The 18,944-nt window shown below is 39.0% G+C and overlaps 1 protein-coding gene across 1 annotated transcript; it reads right to left on the bottom strand.

Annotated features, from left to right (window-relative positions):
• On the bottom strand, positions 1-11,649 carry LOC145997365 (uncharacterized). Its single transcript, XM_083134325.1, has 3 exons — positions 11,487-11,649; positions 6,261-6,472; positions 1-4,675 (listed from the first exon to the last, which is right to left on the bottom strand). Exons 2-3 carry the CDS (start codon positions 6,464-6,466, stop codon positions 3,625-3,627), a joined length of 1,257 nt encoding a protein of 418 aa, XP_082990451.1. The 5' UTR covers positions 6,467-6,472; positions 11,487-11,649; the 3' UTR covers positions 1-3,624.
• Between the last annotated feature and the right edge of the window lie 7,295 nt (positions 11,650-18,944).

Genomic DNA, 18,944 nt, shown 5'->3' with positions numbered 1-18,944 from the left:
GGAAAACCCCATTTTTAAAAAAAAATATTTTAGGGGGATTCCCTGTCCCCCCTCCATATATATGCTGAATGTGCATAAATTTTATATCATCCGAATCTGTGATTCATTCCGCATACAACGGTATATCATTCATCTCTCTAGGGCAATTAGCCTCTGAGCTAGTCATTTCAAGGTAACGATGCATTTTGAAACTTGAATCAGTGGCATGCTGACAATTCCTTTTGGGGGTACAACTCTAGTTACATTGGTCATATGATAATAATGCAAATATTCTTGTATTCCTTACATGCCAGCGATAATTTCCATGTGCACATCGACAATGTAATGAACTTTTTCCTTGGGGGAGGGGGGAAATCCCTATTTTTTCCCCAAAATTATGGAATTTTGGGGGTTCTCCCCTCCCCCCACCACATATACGCTGAATTTGCATATACAAGGTAACCAAAAAAAGTTCTTGCCGTTTTTAACGTCCCATTAATCATGCCCTCACAGAGAGGAAACGAAATGACGCACGTGCCTGCCAAGCGATCGGGAGTTAGTCTGACCATCGACTGTCAGTAATACAGGCATGTTGCACACACACAGCAGCCATAGCTCGTTAAGTGTCGAAGAGAAATGGAGGTATCGAAGCAGCTTGTTCGCGTGTGTTTGTTGTATGACTTTAAAAGTGGGTCTGTCAGCTGCCGCGTCAAGTCACCGCATTTGCCAGGCATTTGGGGAGAATGCCATGAACGAACGCACGGCCAGGCATTGGTTCCAGAAATTCCGTTCAGGAGATGTGAGCCTTTCGGATGAACCTCACAGTGGATGACCACATGTGATGGATGACGAGGCCCTGAAAGCAGCCATCGAGGAGGACAGTGGTCTAACGTGTGATGAACTTGCAGAAAGGTTCCATGTTTCTTCTGAAACAGATAGACTGCACCTGCATGGGATAGGGAAGTCATACAAGTTACGCAAGTGCCCCACACATTGGGCAGGCAACAAGGAACAATGAGTGACAGCCTGTTCGTTCTTGCTCACTCAGCACCTGTACACACCCATATTTGATTGCTTGCTCACTGGTGACGAAAAGTGGGTCCTCTATGACACTCCCAAGCATACCAGACATTGGTTGTCGCCAAGTGACCCAGTTCCTCACACCTCAAGACCACCTCTGCACCCACAAAAGGTTATGCTCTCTGTATGGTAGAATTGTCGGCAAGTGGTGCATTACGAGTTCCTTCCACCTGGTCAGACCATCACTGCTGACCTCTACTCTCAGCAGTTGCAAAGGGTGCACCGTGCACTGCAGCAGAAGGAGCCAGCATTGGTGAATCGCAAGGGTGTGTTGTTCCTGCACGACAATGCCAAGCCACATGAGGCAAAGAGGACCCGGGAGACCCTTCAGCAACTTGGCTGGGAGACACTGTGCCATCCACCATATTCACCCGACCTTGCACCAACAGATTACCACCTGTTTCATTCCCTCGACAACCACCTCCGTGGGAGATCCTTCACAAATGAGGGAGACCTGCGGAACGCACTCACGGACTTCTTTGCATCCAAGCCCGCCGAGTTTTATCACCAGGGTATTGTGCAGCTGCAGAAACATTGGCAAAAGGTGTTGGATGCTGATGGAGATTACTTTGAAACCTAAAGGTATTGCTCTTTGTATATCACTGCTCTAGAATGGCAAGAACATTTTTGCTTACCTTGTATTTTATATAGTCTGGATCTCTGGTTCATTCCGCGTACAACGGTATATCATTCATCTCTCTAGGGCAATTACCCTCTGATCTACACTCGTTTAATTGAAACTCTGCATTTTGCTCAAAATAGGCTCGGGCACCTAGGGGGTTCTGTGAAAATGAAATGGGCTCCAAAAGGTTAATCTTCATTCAGAACCACATCACTTTGCTCTGTTATGCAAAATACTCTGATAGTGCTTTCGTATGGCTGTTGGAATTATTTCATGTATAATATGCACCATAGCATTTTTTTACATACATTTTTTGGAAAACATGCACATTATACATGGTATATTTTATTTTTTTATACCCGAGACACAAGAATGATGGATTTTCCTGGCATTTTTTGCTTTTGAAATTTGTGTAAAAAGCCACAATTTTCATTTTACATCAAATTCACATTTTTTACAATTTTGAATCGATAAAAAATGTGTTCAGAACATGCCACTCCACATACAACAGCTCGTTTTAGCAATTAACATTTGGTTGTGTTTTCGAAAAATCACAATGATAAAAACTAACAAATAGAAAGAACCAGCCTTACAAAGGATTTCTACCACATAAAGACTATATGGCATTCACTCATTTTAGTGTAAAAGTTGTCACAGTACAAGATTCATACTGTGATAATTTCACAATACATATTACAGTTACATATAAAGCCTCATTCTAAGAGCTATAATTTTGTAATAGTTTGCACAACTGAATGTCATTCGGAAACGTTTCATGTAAAAAAAAAATTGGGCAATTTTGGGGAAAAAGTACAAAGTAAAGTGCAGAATAAACATTTTTACATAAATACTAATTCATGTTGAGGGGAATAAACAATGCGGTTGATAATATAATATGTAAACGAGTTACTAAAGATATATCCGCGAAACTTACTTCAGAACTTGAAACAATATGACATAAAACTCGCACACAAACCAATGAACAAAATAGCCAGTGCCCTAAGCAAACACAAGAGATCATTCCTTTCCCCACTAGACAACCCAGGCGTATATGATGCCCAGTGTGAGTGCAACTCTCACTACATTGACAGATGCATCAGATCTGTCTACGAGCATATACAACAGCATTTAGCAGATGCAAAAAAATCCCAACCCACTACCTTGACTATCGGCACCTCAAGGTCAACAAACACAGGATCCAAAAAGTTTCAGTTTGGCACACATCACACACCCTAATCGACACCAAAGTCAAAGAGACGCATGCAATTATGCACTTTCGCACGTGCTGAATATCGACAGGGGTCAGGCTCATCATGTTTGGCTCCCGCTAATACAACAGCTCAAACCCATCACGCACAGCAGACGAAATGGCTACACCAGCATCCCTAGCGGTAGTCGAGGAAACAACAACAGTAACCGGAAGTCAACCTAGCAGTGAAGCATCGAGTTCCCAAGTGGATGGTGGCAGAGGCCACCAAAATTAATAGAACATTTACAAGTAAGATTCGCGGATGTATCTTTAGTAACTCATTTACGTCTTATATAAATACCAAGCTAACCTTGACTATACCACTTCATAACTATGGCTTTCAGTGACATTCTGGTGTATATCAATAGTAAAACTGGTAATAAATCATGTAAATGGGAAAGTAAAGAACAATTAGAAATAACAAATACAAGCAAACAAAGAACACAATAATGTCCAAGCAAACTTATAGCAATACTTTTTTGAGGAAATGAAGGAAAATATATTTGTAATTGAAACAATGTTCAAAAATACATCTCTGGTAATGCGTAATATACCACTAAATTCATTCTCTAATACTAAATCTTGAATAAAAAATATAAATGAAAAAATAGCTCTTAAATCTTTATAACAATATCAAAAGTGCTTACCAAATAACAACAACAGTGAGATCCAATTATAAATTACAAGTAACTTCCTAAGCAGATTCAATCTTCCTATTCTGTAACTTGATGTGCCTTGTCCTCAGGTGGACCATCAGGCTCGTGAGATGCCGGAAGAGAATGCCGCACATGTCACACATGTACGTTTTCTGACCTGAATGCACAAGCATGTGTCGCATGAGCTGCGGCCTGTTGCGGAACGTCTTTCCGCAAATGTTGCACACGTGCGACTTTCCACCTCCGACATGGGACACTTTGTGCATCCTCAGCTGCGCACACGAAGCAAAGAGCCTCCCGCAGATGGTGCAACCGTAGCACTTCTCAAGCAGGTGCACCCGCTTGTGGTTGTTAAACCAGAAAGTGGTGGAGAACGTCTCACCGCAGATCTCGCACATGTACCTCTTGCACGTCGCATGGACTCTTTTGTGCTTCGTCAACAGATCCAAAGAGAGAAACGACCGGTGGCATTCGCTGCATGGAAGAACATCGATATCACACTCGAACAGCCCGTGCATCCGGCTGTGCAGCTGAAGTGCCAGCTTCTGGCCGAAACTCTTCTTGCACACTTTGCAGAAGTACAGTCGTCCTCCCGAATGCTTGTGCATGTGCATCCGGAGATGCGACTTCAGGTGAAACATGCTCCCACACATCTCGCACATGAAGCGCTTGTCGCCCTCATGCACCTTGTGGTGCTCCTTGTAGCACGAATAGCTGAACAGTACCTTGCTACAAAGATCACACTTGTATCCACGACCCATATAATGACTCTTCTTGTGCAACACCAACTGGGTTTTCTTGTGGAAAATCTGCGAGCAAATGTCACACTGGAAGAGATCTAGTTTATGAGCTTTTCTCTTGTGCTGGGCCAGGCTGGTTTCCGAATGCTGCGGAACTCCACAGACATCGCAGGTTAGCTGCACTTCAATGCAAACTTTGCTCTTGCTTTCTTCAATTTCCCCCAACTTGCTGCTGAAGATGCGATGTTCATCTAGCAAGTACTTCTGAACACCCTCTCCTTTGTTCAACTGCTGCAGTAACTCAAGCGTTTTCACTTCTTCACCTCTTAAATTAGACCCAAGTGACAATCTGAAAAAGTAGAGAAATAAAAAAAAGTGTTTATACATTAACTTCTCAATTTACATTCTCTCATTTCACATTAAATAATTTTATAACACTGATGACAGTAATTTCATAATAGGATGTCATTTTTGCATTAACAGTATTCTTTCTTTACACTTTATTTATCGGTTTTCAAAACTAATTTTTTAGATGATGAAGCAAAATTCTTGGGTGTATACAGGGAAAATCCTCTTACCTAAAATTCTTAACTGAGTGTTAAATAAGGGGTAGAAAAAGCTCCTTGAGAGATTTGAAAAGTGCAGGTTGTAAAGGGACATATACAACACATTAAAAAGGTAAACAGACACTAAAAACCTTTGTCTGAGGAACTTAAAATCTGTACATTCGAGAAGGGTGTGCCGAACAATTAAAACGACTCTACAGACACTGCCCAGCAGAGGTTGTGTGATATGGCTGTGTCTGATTGGAAGCAGAGTTAAGATAACGTGTTCTCGGCAGGAGGGACGGGATATGGAAAGCCATGCATCAATGGTGGGCTTGAGAGTTATAATGTGTATAAACAATGGGACTGTTGGTGCCAAACTCTTCCAGTGGTGGTGGAAATTTCTTGTATATTGTTTGTCCTAAGCTTTACATTGGAGGGCATTATTTTCTAGTGGTCAAGGGGGTGCAGGTGGGGATCATATTCCATATTGCCTTATTCTATCTGTGGGAAAATCTCAACAAAAGGACACAAAAAACACATTTCAAACATAATTTTTGTCTCTCTCTTTACACATTTCATGTGCTCATGAACATGAACAGCTGAAACAGGCAATTTTATAAAACAATAGAATTTACATGTAATGATGTGGTGCACTGAAAGCCTACAAATCTGTTCATAGAAACTAAAAATTGGCATTCAGGGCAAATCTGGGTTCTAGTTATGTATTTCTTAACAAATACTCCCTCTGTTCCATAATTATAGCCCGGTATGCCAAAATGGTAACTCTTTATTTATGTTATTTTGGATACTTGAGCGGTCAATTTGTACTGATCCTTGAGTAATAACATTGTATGACTCATTCCAGTGTTTCATTTTCTTCTTCGGTATACACCAATGTCACAGTTTGAATATCGGACAATTATTATGGAACAACAAACAAAAGTGTACTGGACAATAATTATGGGACAGAGGGAGTAATTTTGAAAATAGCAGAAAAGTATAATCAGCAAATTGAGCAACTGCTATTACCACTATCAACTAAATAAATTGTCTCATGCCTAATAGCAACATATTCTAGTGTCCAGTGTTTAATGGAAGCAACCTGACTTTTTCAGCATCTAAGGCATCTTTTGTTTAATATAACTGCACAAAAGATTCACATCTACTGTGCTTGTTGCAAAATTTAAAGAAAAGAAAGGACAATATGCCTTCAGTTCCTTAGACTGCTCATATCTTCTAGTTTTGGAGCACGCTACAAGCTCATATAAATACATGACAAGGCTGAGAAAGGCTCAAAAATACAATAAAAATTTACCACGAATGATTCACCAGTGGAAACCTACAAGGATTATTTGTATGTCTAGACAGGATGAATGTAAAACCAACCTCGCTAGACCAAATTTTAATCTCCTCGTCACATCTTGAATGCAATCAGATTCCTCGTGAATGTTCATTGCCTGTATCCTGTAATGGATTCCATCCTGGCTATCGTCCAAGTGTGATGTGGTTCCTTCCACACGTTCAGCTTCGCAGAGTGGCAGAACAATACGGAGAGCTGAGGCTTCCTCATCGCTCAGCCTTCTTTCCTCCATATCCACCTGAAAAACAACATTCAGTTACACATCCAATGACAAATCACATAACTATAGTTATTCACACAACTGAGATGTACTTGTACAGTTCTTGCTTAACTAACTACAGGAAAACTAAATCGCATTAACTCTTCAAGCCGGTTCGACGTACACGTGTACGGACCCTCATAGTGATTCGAGAGGCGGTTCGACGTACACGTATACGTCCCGTGTAGTAGTGACGAAATGGTGCATATTCTGCCATCTGTTGTTTTCCCACATGAACGAAAACGCATGTAACTCAACAGTAGACTGCAATGTGCTGCCATCTGTTGGTTTTCCTTCCAATTACATGAAATTATGTGCGATTGCATCAATTTATTACGTAAAAAAACAGCTGAGAAATGGCGTCGCACTAGCGGGTAAAGTGCATCGAATCGATCGAAATTTGTGCATTTTTAGAGGAAAGTGACAGTGAAGGTTCAATTTATTCATTTTTATCTACAAGTGAAAGTGAAGTAAACTATGCAGAACAGGAAGTAGATAGTGTCAGTGATAGTAAATGCGAATTAGATGGCATTACATCCTCACCTGTTGCGTCATCAAATATAACCTGGAACTGGAGAGAAGTTGATGACTCTTTCACAGCAAATAAACTTGCGTTTTGTGGATTGTGCGGTCCCCAAAAAGCAGTAAATAATGTTATTGATGCTTTTTTGTTGTTTTTTGACAAAGAAGTTGTAGAACTCATTGTCAGAGAAACTAACATATATGCCGATACTTATATTGAACAATGCACATTGAAACCACGTTCACGAATGCGCAAATGGCAACCAGTTACCGTGGAAGAAATATATCTTGTTCTGGGAATATTTATGCTTATGAGTATAGTACAAAAACCAACTATAATGAGTTGTTTTAGTAAAGATGCATCTGTTGAAACCCCAATATTTCCAAAAACAATATCAAGGGACAAGTTTGAACTCATATGTAAATTTGAAGACAGAAGGAGTACTTTGTAAGCGCAACATGTAAGTTTCTATTTTTATTATTATTTTTGTTATCATAGTATTAATGTTATTATTTATACATTTTTGTGTAGCGTGAAGTCTCGTTTACAAGTCCTGAAAATTTCATTTTAATTGAGCAAATGGTTTTTAAGATATGTTCAATTTTGTGACATTATGCGAAAATTGCTGTTTTCGTGATTTAAAATTACCGCCTCTCGCAGAGGCTGATGGGTATTTAACTCCCGGCTTGAAGGTTTAAACAATGTATCCCATTCTAGTTTAGCCCAATTAAACCTTCATACTGCTACTGCAAACAAATACATATTCTTGGAAATAAATCACAGTTCACACTTATTTTGCGAATCCAATTCCATGACTTTTCCAGCCAGCTCACTATAGTATAGTCAATTTTGCATGTTTGTGCCAATACTTTCTTATCAACCTGATGTAAATTTGCCTTTCATAGAAAAGAGTGTTTTGTGTGGTAATGGATATGAGAAAAGTGGCTAGAAGCTTTGCCAATGTAGTTGCTCCAAAAAATAGTGTGAAATGGGTGGCTACACTTAAGAAAAAAAGTCTACGATTGAAAGTTGGTGAAAAAGCAAAGAAGGGTTGGAGAATCAGCTAAAGGCTTCCTGCTGAGAGCAGGAAGAAAATATCAGCTGATAGATGACTTTAAAATAAGTTAATTCAACAATGCTATGATGCGAGAGTGCAAAATCGGAAAGCTTTAAGACTGCCCATTGGACAATTAACATGTTATCCGATAGCACAAAGTTATGAATTATTTCAGATAGGCTACCTTAATGCTGTTTAAATGTGAAGGATAAGTTTTGAAACGGTACTAATCTGATAGTCCACGGACAGATTTCTTAATTGTTACAGAAGAAACTACTTACGGTAATAAGTTCGTGTAGCATGTCTAACATCTGCAAGTTGATTTGTGTGATGTGGGAATATTTCATAGCGGAAACTCATGTTGTTTTTTGACAATTAATTATCCGACGGAGAATAGCCTTTGCCGCGCGTACACTTTCCTCGTACACCTTCCTACATCATCATGCGTCGTGATTGTGTTTTGTTCATATTAATTGCGTATCCGGTGTTTCGACGCAGTGTTTCCACCCATCTGTATTTGCAACGAATGTCAGAAACATGACGTGTCGTGGATGCATGGTGAAATCTGTACCGGGTGTGGAAGATCAAGTGGATTTTGTAATTGAACATGGGATCGTGAAGGAAGGAATTGAATGTTCAAAGTGTGGGAGTGAATGTAAGCTACTTGTTAGAAGGAATGGGCTGTGGGTATATGCGGTATTTTTTAGTATGTTTACGTAATCTAACCTGCTGAAATGTGCATGATTATATTGTAACTATGTTTGCCTAATATGTTGTGTCGTGGATGCGTGGTGAAATTTGGGGGCAGGTAACTGCCAATTTCTAACATGCCTTTAACAGGGAGTCTATAGAAAAAGCCAGGGAGCCGGAGCGGAGCGGAGGCGGGGCCACAGTAGCGGTTGGGGCGGTAGGTTAATTACCCCAGGGGCGGAGCCCGGAATCGGTGGGAAATTTGAATTGAAAAATTTGAAACTATTTTTTTTTTTCATTTCACAGAGATTCCAGGACAGATAGCCTTAAAAATCATTCACGGATAGCCCCACGAACCATTACAATTCTCTTAGTAAAACAATGCGAAAAAAAAAAATTGATCACGAGCTTTGTTCACAAGCATTTCTTGGGTTCCGAAGGTTGAAACACTGCATAACAAATGAAAATCGACAAAACACGAGCACGACGTGCGATTACCTAGGAAGGTGTACGTGCCATATTGTGTCTCAGGCAAGCGGAAAGACTGCGAGGAAAAAGTACTCGTAATGTGCAAAATTGCAATAACTTTTTTATCAAAATGAAAAAGTTATAGGTGTCCGGGGATTATCAGATTTTTACCCCGAACTGACTTTCTGTACACTTTTGAAAGGTCGCAGAAGTGTTTTTTTCCCATCCCTTAATTTATCTTGCTGGTAAATTATGTATTCTTCAAGGTTAATGACCTCTAATTCACGAAAGCTGTTGCCTCTATGTCCTTCTACTACGTCAACCAAATCTTGCGTGCGTTAGATGATGTAACCCCCGGTCAGTGTTTCCAACCACGCCGTTTCTTTGCAAGAACATGACAATTTTGAAGATGACAATTTTAAGTATGTTTGCCTAACATAACCGAACCTAACCTTGCCGTGCATGGTTCGTGGTGCTATCCGTGCATGGTTCGTGTGGTTATTTATGAATGGCTTGTGGGGGCTACGTACATGGTTCGTGGGGTTTTCGAACCCGGAAAGAAATACAAAATGAGTAACACAAAAGTAGGTATTTTTTGGTAAAGAAGGTTGGAAACACTGCACACCCAGTGATCATAGACAACGCTAGTCAAGATTTGGGTACTACTTTACTATACCTGAGACACCTGGGAATGATTTCTTTCGCACTTTTTTACATTGCTAACATACTATTCTGCACTCCGGAACACTTATTTAGGTGAAATAATGGAATTTGTAACGAAAATAATGTATATTTCTTACATTTACGAGTACTTACTGTTCTTACTTACGGGGACGAGGTATGCCTACTAGGTTAGGTTAGGCCTGTTAGGTTAGGTTCCATTAGCACTCCTTTCGTTCAATTTAGCATATACGGACATCGGCTTCTAGCAGCAGCAATAGCACGTCGGAAATAGATTTTCGTAGAAAACCACATGCATTCGCATTAAAATGGATCAAAACTACATTACCGAACATCAACAACGCTACAGAAAATTATTTGCGTAAGTACTTTCTCCTGTAAATTTGAAGAAATCAGGGTTTACGCGTACCACGCATTGTACTCTCGTCCACAAAGAAAATGGCCGCGCAGCAATAGCGTGTATAGTGCTCTCGAGTAAAAAGCAAATGGCGGGAGCAGAAATAGCACATTGGACAGAGATTTTCGTATAAAACCACATGGATTCGCATTAAAATGGACCAAAACTACATTCCGGAACATCAACAACACTCCAGAAAATGAATTACGTAAGTACTTTCTCTTGTAAATTTGAAGGAATCTGTCTCAGGTATAGTAAAGTGTTACCAAGATTTGCCCGCCATATTATGTATGATGTAACCAAAAAACGAACAAACAATAATTACTTGATATGTGGAAATTAACTTATTGTCGTGAAAAAAACGAAATGCCAACTTCAAGAATCCTTAGCAATGCAGAATACGGGAGCGAATTTACAATATAGAGAAAGTCTCCAAATTTGTTAATTTTCGGTACACTAACTAATTTTGACCTCCTAATCACGAATCTGTTGAAAAAAAACCGGGGTCAAGACTGAAAATTTGAAAAAAAAAGCAGATTGTATTTTTTATATATATATAGGTGTATATGCATAGTTTTACGAACAAAAATGTAATAATCTCCTGTCGTTGTGTCCAACCACGCCGTTGTTTTACAAGAAAATGATTTATGATGTTCAATTCTAGTACGATCCCTACTTTTTCGATGAATTTAGAGGGTGAAATGAGTGCTAATGGAACATGGAACCTAAACTAACATGCCTAACCTAACCTCGTGTGAATGGTTTGTGGGGCTACCCGTGGATGGTTTTTGCGGCTAACGTCAATGATTTGTTGGGCTACCCGTGGATGGTTTTTGGCGCTAACAAACAATTTTTCATCAAAATGTACAATTTCCAAACCCACGGTTTTTTACAACAGATTCGTGATTAGGAGGCCAAAATTAGTTAGTATACCGAAAATTAACGAAATTTGAGACTTTCTCTATATTGTAAATTCTTACCAGAATACGTAAGTACCAATGTGAAAAAGAAGAAAATAAAGGAATTTCAGACGTTTGGCGGATACTGAAATTTTAATCTTTTTCATTGCAACCTACGCCATTAGCAAGTTTACCTTGTCCGTGTACTAATTGAATCTAGCTATAGTAATTCCTTATTAAACTTTTGTTCTTTTTCAGAAATGTTCAATCTAACTCACCCCTTCTTAAATGTCTTCCACTGTATTGTCAAATGCCAACGTCTGTAACTATTAATTTTTCACATCTTGCTTGTGCATCACGTCCGAATTATTATAAAACAACAAAAAATACCAATGTAGGTCTCCAATACACATAAAAACATCTGCTTTCCAGTTTCATCTGCCTTTGTCTACATACTGTAAGGCTAATATATACACTGTAATGATTATGTACGTCACATTTACAAAACAAACATATGGATAGCAAGTGTAGCTGCAGAGTACACCTCATTTAAGAAATATATTTTTTTAAAAATTCCTCGTCTCGTGTTTTTGTGTGTTTAATGCAAGAAATGGATTTTCTTGTTTTGACATTACCGATCACGTTATACGTATTATAAACTCAAAAGCTATGAGGAGTCTTGTAATAGATCCCATGGCGGATTCCCAATAGTGTGACGTCACAACAGACGACGCGCTGAGACTGAGTCCTCACAACGATAAAACTTCTTTTCTTGGTATCCAACTCAATACTATTTTCCTTCGGAAAATTATGGTGCGTATCGTACATCAATGAAAAGATGAGATTTCGGAGAATACGTCTATATACAGGGTGGCTCAATAAGTCATTTAACACCCCCAGTACAAGGCCACTGCAGCGCGCAACAGTTTATAAACAGAATATTCGATGATTTTTATCTGATAACCCATTTTCGACAGATCAAAGCTGAATGGTTAGTGTTGATAAGTTAATGGTGTGGCGTGCTGTGTGGAACACGATTGGTTAGTCAATTTTCCATCAACGGAACCTTAAATGCTTAGGGCTACTTGGATTTGTTAAATAAACAGTTTTTTTCATCCTTGCTTATGGAAGAAGGTATTTTTACAGAGTTTTTTCAATAGGGAAGAACACCAGAACACTTATGGGAACGTTATGAACCAGTTTTTGTCCAAAGTTAGTTATCAGATAAAAATCATCGAATATTCTGTTTACGAACTTCCTTATGAACATAAACATTAGCCTTGTCACTGTGAAGGACTTTTAATTCAATGGAAGCGTCACACTGTAAATTGTTCGCGACAACCATTTATAATGCGCAGCTCTCCAGGGTTATATATTTGTTAAGGAATCTAAACAGTCATGTACCTGAAGATTACGTAAGATCAGCTTACTTCGCTTTCTTTCAAAGCATTATTTCATATGGAATTTTACTTTGGGGGAACTGCAGTTATGTACAAGAAATTTTAATACTGCAGAAAAAAGCTGTGAGAATAATTACCAACTCACACAAATTAGTTCATTGTAAGCCACTGTTCATTAAGTTAAAATTTATGACTGTGATAAATCTATATATTTACACTGTGCTGTTGTATGTAAAGAAAAATTTGCCACAGCTACAAAGTAGACAAGATGTACATGCCTATACTACAAGAAACAGCAGGCGTATAAATATACAATATCATAGACTCTCAAAATCCCTGAATAGTTATGAAGTTCTAGGATTAAGACTATTTAATAAGCTACCTCTTGATGTGACAAATATGCCTATGAATGTATTTAAACATAAACTGTATGCCTGGTTAGTTGCTACACCATTGTACTCAACTCAAGAATTTCTTGAAATTAAAAATATTGTATTTTAGTGCAACTTAAACATAAAATGGGTTATAATTTTATATTATTTTATAATATGTTTCACATGTATTTTGTTCTTGACGTTGTCTATTGCTGTGAAAGCTTAATGACAATAAAATATTATTATTATTATTATTATTATTATTATTATTATTATTATGTATCCCATTAAAATCGTGTGCAATGGCATGCGAACGTCTCTCCATAGACGTCACTTTGATCTCGATGCATTACCGATGCGCTAAACAAATTTTAAGGCATTTTTCTAACACCTCGAAAAGGAGCAAATAGGTACAAGAATTCAGTCATAACTTTTTACTGGTTAAAGATACGTAGAAAAAACCTTCACCATTGCATTTCTCGTGAAATTCTAGCCCATTTTGATATGTCGCACGACCCCCTTCCCATTTAAAATTCTGAAGTTGAATTCAAGATGGCCGCCGACCGTGTGGGTGGCGTCAATGTGGTTCCCCCTTGGCCAGATAACGATTGGTCATCGCCAATTTCAAATTCCATGCCGCAGTGGCCTTGTACTGAGGGTGTTAAGTAACTTATTAAGCCACACTGTATAACATATACCTTACAGATGAGAATGTAAAGAATAAATGGAGCAGGAAATCGAGTAAAGCGAATGATCCAAAAGAAATCTCAGCCAATGGGCGTCGTCGGTTGAATGGTTCAATCCTACGGTTTCCCACACAGGTTTCCCATAATGAATATTGAGATCGGGTGAGGTTCGGCTCTACTTCGGCTGTGCTCGGAACTGGGATGTTTTGAAAATGCATGATTTTCTTACTTCGGTTATTCTTTACCTTATCCTCTGTAAGATATGTGTGATATATAGTCGTATTCTCCGAAATCTCATCTTTTCATTGATGTACGATACCCACCATAATTTTGTTTCATAACTGCTGTCACAATAATTAAAGCTACCCCTTCCGAAGGAAAATAGCATTGAGTTGGATACAAAAATAACAAGTTCTCTAGTTGCGAGGACTCCAGTGGCGGCGCCAACCCCGTTGCGTCCCTAAATAAATTCGTTCGTCATTTTGTTGCCCTAAGCTTTACATTGGAGCGCGATGGGATGGCTATTCAAACGTTATTTTCAATGAAGGTAAGAATTCCTCATGTACATCGATAATAAAAAGGTAGTGTCTGCTGCCACGTTCTTTTCTGCTGGAACCTAAAAAAAACATGCGCGTGGCAGCAGACCCGGTCTTTGTCTTATCGTGATTTCATCATGCTATGTGTGGAATTACGTCTGTAACACATACTGTGACGTTGTAGCATAGAATAGTTTGGTTGTAGCGATTACTTTTACAAAAATGTTTTAAGATTAGCCTATGTCCCTTAGCATTCTTCTAATAATAAACCTAAAAGCTCTCGTAGTTAGGTTAGGTTCTGTTAGCATTAAAATAATATCGCTAAATGCTTTCTAAAGAAAAAGATTCTAAATAACCTGTACATTCATTCCCACTAATCATAAACTTGCATTTCTCTCGTCTCAATCTGTTCTTAAGATTTGTAACATCCTCTTAGCAGACGAATTACGTGGTAGGAGCAAATTTGACGCTTATCTTACTGCCGACACGTGCGTGACAGCAGACTCGGCCTAATATAAATGGGTTCAGCAAAGCTTTAAGATAATGTAACCAGTCATAAGTTTCCGAAAATTACATTCTCCTGAACCTAAGAATTGATATATTAAAGCGCAAAGGAATGGTTGCGAAAACAAGCTAAATTTAGTACGTTTATGCACAAAGAACACTAAACCTGACGTCGTTTGGGTCGTCTCTAGCTGCCATGGGTCGATAATACAAAAATTTAGATTTTTACACTATGCTTTGCTTTTTTTCTGGTTGCGAGCATGTGTAATTCACCGGCGGGTAGGAATCGAAGAAACTCCCAACATTATAAAGAAAAATGTATTAAGTGCGTAAATGCATGATATATATTGTTATACACTATGACTGACATTATGTCCTATCCAGGCACGTATCCAGAAATTCTTTTTTGGGGGCTAAACATCATTTTCTTACAGGGGTATAGATAGAACCTCGCAAGGTTTAAGGTCGATCGTGGCGATTCAGTTCCAAAACGGTGAGGGGGGGGGGGCAAGAAAAGATTACTTTCTCTTGGTAGACAAAGGTTAGCATTAAAAAGCTATAGTGCGGGACCAAATATGGAGAGCAACTATCTCCTAAATCTGCCACTGTTTAAGCTGCTGTTTTTTCTTCTTTTCTTTTCTTCTTTCAGAACGTGATATCGAGACATTTTTTATCACTCGACTCCTGTGTTGCAATGTACGAACGTTTGTTTTTGTGCCGAAACGATCTCAATGTGTATGTGTATCCGTTTCACGAAGCTGTTATGCACTGGACATCCTTGTGACTTGGATCTTCAAGATTTAGGAAGAATTCAGACCGAAGGCACACACACGTCGTTTGCAATGAGTGACCCAATCAACAGAAACTTTTCACACCGTAGCGGCACGACAGGCTGCACAAGCCTGTGTTCGATTTGTGAAATCCTGAAGCGACACGTAGTATAGCTTGTAGCTTCGGTGTGAAACCTGATGGGTCAATCTCATTGTCATCTTGAAACGGCAGCTCGTGTGGACCACAGAAGAAAAATATCTTGTCAACCGGTGGGAATGTCCCTTAGTTTTATTCTATCTTCTTTTTCTGAGCTTGAGCTTGTTAATTAAACAGGCTACATCTTACGGTTGGGCATACACAAGAGATGTGCTATGCAGAAATTTTAGCGGAAAATGCAGGCTCCACCAGGCATACCGTGCCATTGCTCTACAGGGACAGCAAAAGATCAAGCGAAGCCAAGGGGGACTCGGTAGCTCACTTGGTAGAACAAAGAATGGCACGGTATATGCCAGAGACCCTGGTTTTGAAGTCATGATCGAGCTTGCTTTTTCCGCTAAAATTTTCACATTGCAACATCTTCTTACTTTCTCTTCTCGACATTCATAAAAGTTTCGGCCTTCATGGCTGCCCCTTTGTGGTAGTTAGTGTTTGAGTGTTTTTCCAAAAATGTTGACTTAAAAAGTCCATTTTTAACCCACGAAACTCTCGGACTGCATACACGAAACTTGGTTCGGTCACTAATAAATCGTCACTCAAAACTTAGATTTTCAGTCGATCTGTGCAGCTTATTTCCTTTTTTTTTTTTTAAAAAAAAAAAAGGATGCTCCAATGCCCATTACTGCTAAAATATTTACTTTAGGGACCTTCGATCTCTTCGGCTCATGACCCGAAACTAGCACTGCACTGTCGGCAATGTCTTCAGCTTTGGACCCAAACTTGTACTAATAGTGGTAGACTTCAGCACTTTCCAGGAAAATGTCCTCTTCCCCCCTCCTCCCCCCGAATCTCTACATCTAAAGCCCCTATCACACGGAACTGGATTTCTAGTTAGTTGGTGATGAACTAACTTTCTGGGTAGTAAGCCCCTATCACACGGAACTGGATTTCTATTTGGAATGCTCTAGTTGACGCTGGACTGGCTACCCATTTGCTAGTTTTCGCCTCACACGGTACTTGTTATACCGTACTTGTCGATACTCTTTCGTTCCCGTAATGGCGGCCGCGCGAGATGTAAACAACGTATCACTTCACACTTTTAAAATACGATAACTATCCAACCGAGAGGAATATCGCATCGCATTAAATGGTTTTAGGTAGAGAAGAACGGCGCTGATAAAATACGTACTTTACAACGTTTACTATACACGTATGGAAGAATATTTTAGCTTTTTCAATTGTAAACATGCCTTTCGTGTTGTATGCACTCGGAAGTCACAGACAAAAAAAGGCTACTTCACAAACTCACAGAATATCTTCACATGGCCAAACTTTGCTCTGATTGGCTGTTCCATAGAATCTAGTCGAAGAAGTTAGTAGCAATTAGAACATGTCCTATTTCTCAACACCAGTCAAGCAGTCAGCCAGGCGGCCATGATTACTACCCAGAAAGTCAGTTCATCGCCAACTAGGGCATTCCAACTAGAAATCCAGTTCCGTGTGATAGGGGCTTTAATCATGGCCGCCTGGCTGACTGCTTGACTGGTTTTGAGGAATAGGACATGTTCTAATTGCTACTAACTTCTTCGACTAGATTCTGTGGAACAGCCAATCAGAGCAAAGTTTGGCCATGTGAAGATATTCTGTGAGTTTGTAAAGTAGCCTTTTTTGTCTGAGCTTCCGAGTGCATACAACACGAAAGGCACGTTTACAATTGAAAAAGCTAAAATATTCTTCCATACGTGTATAGTGAACGTTGTAAAGTACGTATTTTATCAGCGCCGTTCTTCTCTACCTAAAACCATTTAATGCGATGCGATATTCCTCTCGGTTGGATAGTTATCGTATTTTAAAAGTGTGAAGTGATACGTTGTTTACATCTCGCGCGGCCGCCATTATGGAAACGAAAGACTATCGACAAGTACGGTATAACAAGTACCGTGTGAGGCGAAAACTAACAAATGGGTAGCCAGTCCAGCGTCAACTAGAGCATTCCAAATAGAAATTCAGTTCCGTGTGATAGGGGCTTTATAAAACTGTCAATGGACACTGACTGATCACTAATCGTGAAGTCTTATTGAATTATTCTGTTGTACAGACCAACTGTGAAACTGAATCCGCGTATTCATATCCATATTATATTCTAGAATGTTCCGCACTTTTGTTTGTAGTAATGCAACGAATCGCCCGACTCATGGCGCTACCTTCAACAGTGTTTTGTTGTGCAACTTCCAAATGCTGACAAATCTTTAAATAATGCTCAAGTTCGTTGCGACAACACCGAAAGAGTAAGAAAAGTTTACATACAATATTATCAATAACAGGGTTATATCCCTCAGGTTTCTAGAACATTCTCCGCCTTTCCTCGATAATCAAATTTCTCCTTAAATTATAATCACAATATTTTATTTCACACACACAAGCCAGAAACCTCGTTTTATCTAGTGTAAATCGAAAAATTTCGGAGGGCGCTCGAGCCCCCCTCTGGATACGTGCTCCTATCCGATAATTTAATGACGTATGGTTTCATTGTATTAAGCAGATATTCTCCCCTCGTATTTTCGTCCATCTTTTTCTTGGTAACAACAATTTAAAAATGATAATACCTGTAAATAAGATAGCCATAGAGGTTGCGAGACATGAAACAGAAGAAAATATATTTTATGTAATAACTATTCTTGACGATAAATGTGTGTATATAAAACCGTGATAAAACAAAAGACCATATTTACTAGCTACGTGGAAAAGTAACTTATTATATCACGTGAAAAAAGTCAGTTATTAACAAAAACTATAAAAATAAAAGTACAGTCCCGCGGAATTATTATGCATTATTCTTGACCGGATTCTCAACAATAGATCACTTAAATTGTGAAAATTACAAGTGACGTAAAAAAGTGCTGTGAAAATTTTAAGGCTTCTTTGAGTTCCGATATATTTTCTGTTGTTGACGATCGTCTTTTCAAAAGTCTTACTCTTACACCACTGATTATTCAACTATCATATTCAGACATCATTTCTGAGGTTAAGATGATATGAAACTTCCAATTTAATGTAATAGCAGCACGTTCGGCATCAAATTCCCCATGTATTTAAATGGGAGAACAATTGCCGGTCAAAAGCGTGGGGACACAACAGGGGTGCTGCCCAAGGAATATTGGGTGCTGCCACCTACATTTGTTTGCTTTGACCAGGCCCATTGGTACCATATTTCTAGTCTTTAATAGATTGATTGCGTATAGTAAGGAATATCATACATATAAAAAAAAAAGAAGAAGAAAAAACTGAATGCATACCAAGAGACATCTT

This window comes from Lepisma saccharinum, chromosome 13 (assembly GCF_977018435.1).
Source record: "Lepisma saccharinum chromosome 13, izLepSacc3.1, whole genome shotgun sequence".
Lineage (NCBI taxonomy): Eukaryota > Metazoa > Arthropoda > Insecta > Zygentoma > Lepismatidae > Lepisma > Lepisma saccharinum.
The sequence above is the reverse complement of the archived record's forward strand: the minus strand, read 5'-3'. Positions and strand labels throughout refer to the sequence as shown.

Excerpts from the sequence above, each read along its gene's own strand:
- LOC145997365 (XM_083134325.1), bottom strand. The coding sequence starts at position 6,466 with ATGGAGGAAAGAAGGCTGAGCGATGAGGAAGCCTCAGCTCTCCGTATT. Across the intron at positions 4,676-6,260 it reads TTAAAATTTGGTCTAGCGAG|ATTGTCACTTGGGTCTAATT; the intron begins GTTGGTTTTACA and ends CTACTTTTTCAG.